General features: G+C 25.9%; 1 protein-coding gene across 2 annotated transcripts in view; it reads left to right on the plus strand.

Moving 5' to 3' along the window:
* LOC135922343 (ATP-dependent RNA helicase A-like) overlaps positions 1-12,844 on the plus strand; it is a 26,803-nt gene continuing 13,959 nt past the window's right edge. For both annotated transcript variants that reach the window (XM_065456727.1, XM_065456728.1), the window contains exons 1-6: positions 1-134; positions 176-313; positions 355-418; positions 487-593; positions 870-1,009; positions 1,077-1,123. In XM_065456727.1, the coding sequence (XP_065312799.1) occupies positions 24-134; positions 176-313; positions 355-418; positions 487-593; positions 870-1,009; positions 1,077-1,123 (607 nt within the window). In that variant the 5' untranslated portion in view covers positions 1-23. The remainder of the gene's footprint in view (positions 135-175; positions 314-354; positions 419-486; positions 594-869; positions 1,010-1,076; positions 1,124-12,844) is intronic.

The following is a 12,844-nucleotide window of genomic DNA, read 5'->3' on the forward strand; positions in this document are numbered from 1 at the left end:
CAAAAAATATAATTTTTTACAATATGGCTGACTTTAAAAATTTTTTGTATACATGGTGCAGTAAAAATTATAAGACCCTTAAATACTCATATAATACCTTTATATCTAATTATCGTTCTCAATTTACGTGCTCGGTATATTATCATTTTTTTTATAATGTTACATTAAATTTTAGGCTAATATATCAACGTTTGATTACGTAGGAACGGGAACTTCAACAAGTAAGAAAGATGCTCAAACTTGTGCTGCTAAAGATTTTATAAACTTTTTAATCAAAGAAGGCGCAATACCAGCGAATGCTTTAAGCTTAAATGTAAAGATATTTTTATTGTTAACTACTATTTCATATCCTAGGCAGCTGATAATGAATCAAATACTTCAATTAATAATACACATTATAATCATTTAATGGGTGAAGGTAAAAATTTGTATTTAAATATTTATATTGGCTAAATTATTTTCTAATACATAATTATGATATTTTAGGTGAAAATATGACAAATATGAGTTCTATAGAACCTGATAATGTACCTCATATAGAACCGTCAGAAAATAATTCAGATGAGTTACTAAGACAACAAAAATTGGAAGAAGTTAATACTTTTTTCTTTTATATGAAACTGTTATGTTTCTATATTCTTTTACTTCCAATTTTTTTTGTCTATTACCCAAAGTTCTAAAGTTTAAATAAATTTGGTAAATTCTTTAGATTATGGAAAATCTAGATGTTATTATATAGTATTTGATGATATACAATAATTAAATAACTATTATTATGCTCAAATTTATGTCATGATCTTATATTTGTCTTGATTAATTTATGTTGAATAATTTGATATTCTTCTCAAATATGTATAATTATTATTTAGACCAAAAATTTGGACAAAAATGCAGATATTCATGGAAATTGGACTTTAGAATATGCAAAGTCTCGTTTGCATCAATATTTACAGACAAATAAAATACACACTGAATATGTCTATACATGCGTGGGCACACCACATAATAGGTTTTAAACATTAATATAAAATATAAATTTTTTTTACCTTTAAATTTAATGTATATTTATTTTCTAGAAGTTTTATTGCTGAAATGAAAATTTGTTTGAAGGAACAAGATACAAGTTAATTGATAAACATTAATTTTTTATAAATAATAATATTAATTATTTAATTTTTAATTGTTTCTATATCTCAATAACCATATATATTTATATTTGAGCTTTTATTTAGATATATTTTTTAAGAATGCCACTAAATTTTATTTAAAATAAATAGGTTTCTTTAATAATAACTGGTTTGATAGATTTACTTAAAAATGGGGAGAATTTTATTCCCTCCACATTCCTTCTCATATTTAGTTTTTTCTCAAGTAAAGACCTCTATCAAAGCCAAAGATTCCCAGTCTGCCAAATAATATAATTAAAAAACATGGGCTAGGGCTAAATAATTTATTTTTAAACCTATAATGAAAATAATTATTAGTTTTGTTAAAAGTTATTTTGAAATAATTACTAGTTACCAGTGTTGTTAAACGCCACTTTTAAAAGTAGCACGCTACCGCTACAGCTATCGTTTTCAAATGAGTAGCTCGCTACTATTTTAAAGCTACTTTTTATCTATTTTGATTTTTTTTAAAAATATTTTTTTATGTAACTTTAACTTTATTTCCACAAATAAAATATTGGTATAAAAACATGACTATAATTTGTTACATTTATATATAATTTATTTATTATTGCACTTTAATATAATAATAATAACATTTCAGTACTGTCATCCCCAAATCTAGAGCGATGATCAGAAAGTATAAGCTTTGCCATACTAAATAATCGTTCAGCACTAGCACTTGAGCGCAACACAATATTAAATTTAATAAACTTACTTTTTATATGAAAAAAAATCATAAAAATATTTAAATAGTATTTTTAGATTTAAAAAAAGGATACTATCGAATTATCCACATCATATGGCATCATTAAACCTCTGGAACAAAGATTCTCCAAGTTCCTCATCCAAATTTAAGACAAAGAGACTGGAATTTACCATTGATACAGCCTTGCATTGAATACACTTCAAAGCTATTCAAAAAAATCTTCAGCACTCTTTCTTCCCTTAAACCCAAACTTCGAGTATACATAATGACAATAGACATCAAATAATTCAAGTCTCAGCCATATACCATCTTTGCTACGAATGGTTAGAAACTATACCTAGTTTTAATTTAAGCTTGTTTATTAATCAACGAAGAACTTAGAATAGCTATAACTCTTCATTTTGTGAAATAGTAACGCCAACATCATGTTTCCCTCTTGAAACTCATATTGATACTAGATGTGAGATGGGCCTTCCCAAAATTTTACCTGGGCATGATTGGGCGTGAACATAAATTTCCTGTGAATCATGGATATTTTAATTTTTAAAATTGATTTTTTAAAAATATAAATTTGCAATTTATAATTATAATATATATTTTCTAATTTAATTTTTTTTTGAAAAAGAATAATTTTTGAAAAAAAAATCTTCCTCATTTTATAAACAACATTCGTTATCATTCCGTTAGTTCAATTTTTTTTTATGTTTAGGTGTTTATCGCGAGACTTTTTGCTAAATTTTGCTTAAGAATTTTACAGAATAGTCAATTATATTTTATTTGTAAAGATCTTCTATCTTTAAATGCAACAAAAAGTGAAGGATTTTACAAGCTAGGCCAAGAGTTAATAAATGTTGGTGTTACATATGGACAACAAAATATAAAAGATATACTTGTGAGCTGTAAACTCAAGAATACTATAGCTCCAAAAATATACGATGAAATTAAGATTAAAAGCATGATCAATAATAATTACTTGTTCATAACCACTGATTTTTGGATGGATAACTATAAAAATAAGTTTTTTTTAACTATTACAGGACATATTATCATTAAGTATTTTGAATTAAAAGAATTTGTTTTGACCTAAAGGGAAATCAAAATAGGCGTCAATATTAAAAGTGTAATCAATTCAATTTTAGAAGAATACACAGAAGTAGAATATTATTTTAAATAAATGTATAGTTGTGTGACTGATAACGGAGCAAATCTTATAAATGCATTCAAATATCACGAAACGCTAGCATGTGTATGCCATATACTAAATAATATTATGCATCATATTTTTGAAAATTGTTTAGCTGAAATATCCTTAAATATAAATGGTGTAAAATTATAGCATAATATTTCAAAGAATCTACAGCTAATAGCAAGCTAAACCACACCCTTAAACAAGATGTAATAACGATATGGAAACTCTGTATATATCATGATTCAGAGTCTCTTAAAATCATATTCTGAATTATGGGTCTACTTGTTTAGCAAGCAAGAATTAAATAATTTAGCCACAATTGATATTAAATCATACTTGAGTTAGATAAATTTTTAATAATATTTAAAGAATGTTCGGATAATCTGATTGCAGATTCTCGTACAACAATGAATGAAGTTTATTTATGGAAACAAAAATTAGTTAAATTTTGCTAACCTTCTGAACGTGATACAATAATAATCAAAACCTTAAAAAACAGAACAAGATTCTTTTAAAAGACTAGATACGAATTTCAAAAATCTTAAGTTATTAATAGAAGAAAAGGATGATATATATAAAACAACTATAAAAATGCGAAATGATATAAAATTAGATGATGTGCATAAGTCAATACCAACTATCATTTATAACTTTCCTAATTTATCCTAAATTCATAAAAAAACAGTATACTCATGGTCAACTATCATTTATAACTTTTCTAATTCATCCTACATTATAAAGACCGAAATTTCTAAATGAAAAATTTAGAAATTTCTAGATGATTCTGATGAAGCATCAATATCTTCGATGAAAACTGTGAGGATGAACTTAAAAGATTCATCGCTCATAATACAAATAACAAGACAATATTTTGAATTTTTGGAAACAGGAATATTCATTTCCTTTTTTGAGAAAATTAGCCAGCAATATTTTGTCAGCCCTGGCAAGTAAGGCTTCTAGTGAAAGGTTATATTCTCTAACCAATCTCTTTAGAGGAAAGGCGTACACAATGAAATCAAAAGATGGACATTCTTCTTTATTTCAACAAAAATTTCTAAATATTTATTTTTTGTTATTAATATATATTATGATTAATGAAATAAATTAAAAAAATATAAAATAATAGCAATAGTTTTGTAAAATTTAAAAACACTGTGAATTTATGGGCGTTATGGGCGTGAATTAAAATATTGCCTCTCGATAATGGGCGGGTTGGGTCGAAATTTTTTAGTGGTTAAGTGTGAATGGACGATAATTTTTTTATTGCAACCGTGAGCGGGCGGGCTGTGATTAAAAAATTAGGCCCGCGCCCACCTCTAATTGATACCCTTGGACCTACTTCATTTTTCAAAAGGTAAATTATTCAGGCACTATGCCAGCAATTCTATCATCAATAGAATCTTGAAATTCACAAATATTTCTTCTACACTGGAATCCTATGGCTTTAACCCTGATGGAATGATGCTAGCCCCTTGGAACCAAGGTATACTCCTCGCTTGGGATTATACGGGTTATTCCATGTCATATGAGCAAAAAAATCAAGATTTTCGGCCGACCCCTTTCAATTTCGATAAAAAGTTGTAACTGGTTATATATGTTCCCATTAGATTATAAACAAAATTTTAGCGCACTATATTAGCGGAGATAATCGGGGTTAAAAGTCCAAAAAACGTCTTTTTTGCTTTTTACTGATGTCAAATAATTAGTTTTTAATTTAAAACTAAATATGATCAAATATTGAATCTAATATCAATAGCTAAGTTAATAATTGATAATTATGGCTAAAACATCATAATTAATTTTTGATAAAATATGGGTCATCTTATGGTCATTTGAAAACTTGAAATTAATATTTAGAAATGTATATGATCTCCGATTTTTAATTTTTTTAAGAAATATTATCCGTTTACTATTTTTTAAATAATTTCTTCAACAATTAGCATGGCTGGATATTTATTTAAAAAAATATTGCGATTTTTATACTTTAAAAAAAATAGATGGCGCTATATATAATAGTTATAATATGTTAAAATTCATTTTTCTTATTGATTAAAAATATTTTAATGTATAATATATCATAAAATTCTATTATATAACTTTGTAAACCTTATTCCCCTGAGATAATCGCAGGATAAAAAATTTTAATAATTTTTTTTAATATTTCAATGTAAATTAAAAATAATTAAAAAAATCCGACTAGCACACTAACAAAAAAGCAGGATTAAAGGAGTGCAGGAAAATTATTAAGGGAAAAATCGAAAATCACATTAATTACCAGGCTTACCCCCAACCCTCCACCTCCCCACCCCCCAGACTAAGTCATACCCATCAAGATCAAGAATGTTATGAAATTGTCATCATCTTAAATTATTAAAATAACCAAAGATAAAGAAAATTTCGAAGATTTTGAAAAAATTTTTAAGCAATGAAAATAAACAAAATTATAGTTCTGATGAAATAAGCCGACTCATGCCTGGAATAAAAGATTGTGTATCTGTTAAAGGCGAGAAAGAATCAGTCCAAAGATTTGTATTAAATAAGCTTAAATAAATATTCAAAATGTTTAAGGAAGAATACCTAAATATATCAATTGGATTCTCTAAATTTGCCGAACTAAGACCAAAAAACTGTATTTTAGTTGGAGCTAGTGGCACACACACTGTTTGTATCTGCGCCATTCATCAGAATGAATTAATGACAAATGTAGAAAAATTTAAAAGATAAGAATTTTTAACAATTCTAGATTATTCTGAGAATTATTCCTTCATTTTACAAGATGAAGTTGAGGGATTACATTGGAACAATGTGCAGGCCACTATACATCCATTTGTAGCATATAAATCTGGAGAAGAATTAAAAAATATAAATTTTGTTATTTTATCCAAATTTAATTCTAAACCAGAAAAAAATACGATTTTAATATTCCTGCTGAATGGCATTTCTTTTCCACTGCTCACGGCAAAAATGCAAGTGACGGCATCGGAGGAACTGTCAAAAGATTAGTTGCCAGAGCTAGTCTTCAAAGGCCAAATAAAAATCAAATCCTAACCTCATTAGAATTATATAATTATGCTAAAGAAAATATTAATGGAATTCAATTTGAATATGTATCCAATCAAGAATATATCGAAGAGGAATTAGCCCTTCGTAAAAGATTTAATGAACTGCTTTTACATGGGTCCCAAAAAAATCACGGGGTTATTCCCATTGATCAAAATAGACTAAAAACCAAAATATATTCTAATTCCATAAAATATAATATAAAACAAGTTTCGTTTTTAAATGAGAAAATTAATTTTTAAAATATTAATGGATATATAACATGTGTATATGATGATAAATGGTGGTTAGGATATATAATCGATAAAAATGATATAAATGAAGAAGTAAAAATCAGATTTTTATAGCCTTGTGGACCTTCAGCCTCATTTAAATTTCCTCTGAAAGATGATATTTTTGTGTTGACTAAATCTCATATTCTCTCGCTGGTCAATCCTTCTACTCCCACCAGTCAAACATATATATTATCTCCTGAAGAAATCTCACAAGCTAGCCAGGCTTTGTATTCCTTTAGATGAAGTAAGATTTAATTAATTTATAAACTATCTTTAGGCTAAATTTGTGAAGATTTTAAAAATTTATGATTTGAATTACAAATAAATATATATAATGGACATTGTAATCGATTTAGTATGATATATATACATTAAAATATTTTTAATCAATAAAAAAAATGAATTTTAACATATTAAAATTATTATATATAGCGCCATCTATTTTTTTTAAAAATATAAAAATCGCAATATTTTTTAAAATAAATATCCAGCCATGCTAATTGTTGAAGAAATTATTAAAAAAATAGTGAACGGATAATATTTCTTAAAAAAAATTAAAAATCGGAGATTATATACATTTTGAAATATTAATTTCAAGTTTTCAACTGACCATAAGATGACCCATATTTTATCAAAAATTAATTTTGATGTTTTCGCCATAATCATCAATTATTAACTTAGCTATTGATATTATATTCAATATTTGATCATATTTAGTTTAAAATTAAAAACTAGTTATTTAACATCAGTAAAATGCAAAAAAAGACGTTTTTTATACCTTTAACCCTTATATCTCCGTTAATAAAGTTGCCAATCCGCTAAAATTTTGTTAATAATCTAATGGGAACATATATAACCAGCCTACGATTTTTCATCGAAATCTAAAGGGGTCGGCCGAAAAGTGATTGATTTGACATGGAATGACCCATACATGTGTAAATATTTTTTTGCCAGATCTTTTTATTTCAAATCTGTCACAAAAGCTGAAAATACAAAAAACAAATAAATATAGCCACCTTAATAATTTTTTGTTTGTTCCGGTAGTCTCAGACATGGATCATTTGGATCCCAAGCCCTAAAATCATTCAAAACAATAGGGCAAAGGTTACGTTTAATTAGAAAAGGCTTCTACCTACGAAAAAGAATATCAATCTAAATTTGTCGATCCAAATCTATATCCACATAGGTCATTAAGCCCCACCGACCAAACTAAATACATTATTTTATTTAATTTCTCTTCTTTTAATTATAAATTTTTACATAGAATATAGATATAGTATTATAATTTTAATAAATAGTAATATTATTTTAAAAAAACATTAAAAATAAAATTAATTACTGGAATGTATTATTTAGATTTATACATATATATTTTTAAAAGTCTATTTACAATTTTTAAAATATAACTAGTTACAGTTATTTTTTAGCAAAAATGTAACTAGTTACTTTAAAACAACACTAATAATTATATAGTAGTGCTGTTAAACGGCTCGTTTTGAGCCGATTTTTAAAAACGACTAACTCAATTTATCCAGAAAAATATTACGCAAGCCTGAAGATTTTGCTCATAGAAGGAAAAAGGGTAATTCCATACCAAATCGATAACTTTTCGGCCCGACCTTTTTAATTTCGATAAAATTTTGTATGCTGAGAGAATGTCATTTGAAATAGAATCCAAAATTTTAGCCCTAGTACTCATAGTTCCAGAGATTTCAATGGTCAAAAGTGCCAAAAATGACCTTTTTTCGAAAAATACGATTTTTTGAAACTGAAATAAGTTAAAAAATAATGATTTTAAAAATATTAGTTATATGTCATTTTATAACTCTATTAAAGGCCTTTTAATAAATATTAAGGATTTTTTTGAAATAATATTGTTGCGGTTTTTATTTACGTTATAAATTTTATACATAAAAATTCCAGGTGTTTCGCTTTCCAATTTTTTTTGAATTTAATATTTTCTTATTCTCTAACCTTTTATCTATTCATAAAAAAAATTTAAACTTGGGACAGCCATGGGTTTTTTAGTTATTACGATTTAAAAAATTAAAAAATAAATATTTTTTTTCAAAAATAGATGGCGCTTTTTTATAAAATACCGTGTTTTGTTATAATTATTATTTTTTAAATTTTTTTTACTTTTAAACATAAATAATAAGATTTTCCAGCATTAATATCATGAAATGAGATTATTTAGCTGCGGTTATAATCATTTTTTTTATAAAAAATTTTAATTTTCGAAAAATTATTTTATAAATTTTAAAAATATAATAGATAAATTAAAATTCATAAAAGATATTACCTAAGTTTTTCATTAAATTTAATTTTTTGACTCCATGAAAATTTCGTTTTGCGATAAATTACATGTACGCTCAGTAGCCGTTGATGGGCTAACTATTGTTGAAATATTATTTTTTTGTATGAAAAGGATATTTTGTGCAGCTGGATAAACAAAAGAATTTGCTGGTCCTTTAGGGTGAAGAAAATTATTTTTTACTTCATCTCTAATTACATTCACTTCTTGTACAAATCCTAACCAACAATCGTTTTCATATGCACATGTTACATATCCTCTAATCTCATCGATTATCAGATCCTCAATCAAATATCTTCACGTGGATATATTGACATTCGTTGAAGTCACCAAAATAACAGGTGGGTAACGGGGGATTGCAAATCATTCTGCCTATAACATCTCTATAAATTGTTAATGTATCCTCAACATTTTTAGTCAATGTTGCTAATTCACAGCTTAAAATCATAAGTTTATAATTCTGATGTATGCTACAAACGCATACACTATGTGTTCCGCTAGCCCCTGCTAATAACAATTTTTTGGTCTTAAGCTAGCAAATTTCGAAAATCCAATTGTTAAGTTTGAATTACTCGCCTTAAAATGATTATATAATTCTTTCAAATTATTAAGAACTAACCTTTTTTGAGCGTTCACTCGTTCCCCCTTTTCAATGATAGATATTCAATCTTTTTTTCCTGGTAATATCTACTAACTTTATCAATGCGAAAATTTTTTTTAAACAATATCAACTGTTTTTTGATTGAGATATTTTGCAGGCTTTCGATTTGGAGTTGAAAGACTCCCCTTTTCTTCTAAAATGATTTTGGAATTATATGCCATATGATATGTAGCGTTGAATGTCGTTTTTATTTTATTTACGCTCCAATTAGGAGGCAGAATGGTCAGCAATTGATATTTTTTATTTTAAATAAATTGGGATATTGTAATTTCATGTTATTGAGTATATCATTATTATCTTTCGTATCCGAATCTGGATTGTTAATTATTATATGTAATCGCTTTTGTTATTTTTGCTGCCTTTTTTTTGGATAATTTTTTCGGTTAGTTTTTTTCCTTAATAGGAGATATTCCTATTTCATTTAAAGTTATATTGATTTTATCTATTGATGTTGATGCTGTGCTGTTATTTACATATTCACTATCAGAATTTATATTTTCGATATTTTTTTGTGATAACTTTTTACGGCATTTATTACAAATATAAAGTTCCGCCTCAATGTTTGGATATTGTGTCATCCACGTCATGACTTTACGCAGGTTCTTTTTATAATTAAAGTGTTTAGATTCTTTAAAAGGATTTACGCATTTATATTTATAAATTATAAATAATTTTAAGAAGAAAAATTATTAATATCAAAATATTTGTAAAATAAAAATTAATTAATATTAGGGCAGGTACATGAAACTAGCTTTTATCTTTCAACAATTAATAATTATATTTTCTTGTATGAGATATCGAAATCTTAACCATCTTTTTAGGTAATTTAATTATTTATTATAAAAACTAATTTTTACAAGTTATCAATATAGCAATAATTATAAGTAGTGATCTGCCCGAAATTTTTTTTAAAAATGTTTTGCCGGCCTGACCCGAACCCGAATTTTTTTTAAAAACAGTTACCGGCCCGGCCCGAATTTATATAGGAATTAATTTATATATATTTAAAGAAGTTTCCAAGGTCGACCCTACCCGGCCTGAATTTTTTTCAAAATATTAGACCCGGCCCGAACCCGATTATTTTAAATAGAATTAAGCCCGTTCGGGCCGTGCCTAACTTTGCAGATCTCTAATAATAAGTAAGCTTATCAAACGATCTATTTAATATTTTTTCCTGATATTAATGCTGGAAAATCTTATTATTTATGTTTAAAAGTGAAAAAAATAATAATTATAACAAAATACGTTATTTTATAAAGGAGAGCGCCATCTATTTTTGAAAAATATTTATTTTTTGATTTTTTAAATCGTAATAACTAAAAAACCCATGGCTGTCCCAAGTTTAAAATTTTTTTATGAATAGATATAAGGTTAGAGAATAAGAAAATATTAAATTCAAAAAAAAGTGGAAAGCGAAACACCTGGAATTTTTATGTTTAAAATTTATAACGTAAATAAAATCCGCAACAATATTATTTCAAAAAAATCCTTAATATTTAATAAAAGGCCTTTAATAGAGTTACAAAATGACATATAACTTATATCTTTAAAATCATTATTTTTTAACTTATCTCAATTTCAAAAAATCGTATTTTTCGAAAAAAGGTCATTTTTGCCACTTTTGACCACTGATATCTCTAGAACTATGAGTACTAGGAAGCTAAAATCTTGGATTCGATGCTTTCAAATGATATTCTCTCAGCATACAAAATTTTATCGAAATCGTTCTGAAAAATCGGCTCAAAACGAACCGTTTAACAACACTTAATATAGTCCATTTATAAATGAGTACAATTTGATATATTAAAGCCAAAGATTTTTGGGCTGACAAATAATATTTAAAAACACAAGCTGGGGCTAAATAATTTTTTTTAAACCTAGAATGAAAATAATAATTTTTTTTATATAGTCCATTTATAATTGAGTATGATTTGATATATCAATTAATTAACTTAAAACATTTGTTACTCATATATATTTTTTATATATAAAATATAACCACAATTTTTTTGTTTAAATTTAAAAACTGATAATAAAAAATCAAGATAGGGATTATTTTTTTGAAAAGTATGAAATTGGGAAATTCCCCAGCACTTATTTTAAGATTATGAAATGAGATTTTAAAATTTTTTCTATGTGAGTGATTACATCTTACGTGAAGATATATTGCAGTTTCTTTTACCATTTTTAAAGGTGAATTGTACAGATAAAATCAGTGCCAAAATTTTATACCAGGCCTATAATCTAGTTTTGTTAAAAAGCCTGATTTGGTTCGATTTTAAAATGTCCCAATTAAGATTTTAGCTAACTTTGAGATTTCTGTCATATATGAGCAAAATCTTTGGCTTGCATAATGTTACTTTCTTTCTTTTTCTTTCTTTCTCTTTCTTTCTTTCTTTCTTTCTTTCTTTCTTACTTACAGTAAGGAAGGAAGGGTTATAATTTTAATCGGGCTGTTTTTAAAATAGACCCAAATTGGGCTTTTTAACAACACTACTGTAGGCACATATGTAGCTGATTAATACTTTGGTGAGGTGAAGATAATTGCTCTATAATCTTCAAAGGTTAAATTTGATTTTGGTCTGGATAAGGCTCCATAATATAATATTATTTAAATCTGCTCACTTGGTATAGGTTTGAGCTTTTTTTACATAGCATGGCTCTATATTACAAATGGAGGTTGTTTTCCTATTTTCTTTTTTTCTATCACTATTTTTTAAGGGCATTTTAACTTTCTGAATTTTTTTTACCTCATTTTTATTTAGCTAAAATTATATTAATAAAAAAAATTACCTTTTGAAGTATACCTTTTTAACTACTAAATTATATTTAAAGGAACTGGCAAGATATACAATAATTGGGGATGTACCCCCAAATATGGAGACTGTAAGGTTCCAATATTATTTCTTATTCTTAAAAACAATAGAACCTTAGCTATCAAATTTAAATTTAGTAAATCTTTATGATTTCATACGTTAAATTTAGTGATCAATATATTTTATAGAAAGGTCATTCCATGTCAAATCGACCAAAAAACGAGATTTTTGGATGACCATCTTTAAAATGAACGAAACTTGGCAAGTTAGTTATTTATATTGTAAATGTAAATAAAATCAAAATTTTAGAGTGCTTACTCAATCACATCTACTGATGTTAAAAGTTACTTTTGAAACATAACTAGTTACATTGGCAAAACATAACTAGTTACAGTTACTAGTTACATTTTTACAAAAGTAACTAGTTATTAGTTACAGTTATTTTCAAAAGTAACTAGTTACTTACTTTATACATCATTAATATGCGCATTATTTATTTAATGAATGCATTTATTTAATATAAAAAAAATTAGGATAAACAAAGTATAATCAGTTATTTAATATAATATACAATTTATTTATATAAAAAAATATCGCAAAATTGAATATTTACACCGAATATAAAAATATATATTTGCATTGAAAAAAAACATT

This window comes from Gordionus sp. m RMFG-2023, chromosome 1, assembly GCF_954871325.1.
Source record: "Gordionus sp. m RMFG-2023 chromosome 1, tfGorSpeb1-WG-v2, whole genome shotgun sequence".
Taxonomy (NCBI): domain Eukaryota; kingdom Metazoa; phylum Nematomorpha; class Gordioida; order Chordodea; family Parachordodidae; genus Gordionus; species Gordionus sp. m RMFG-2023.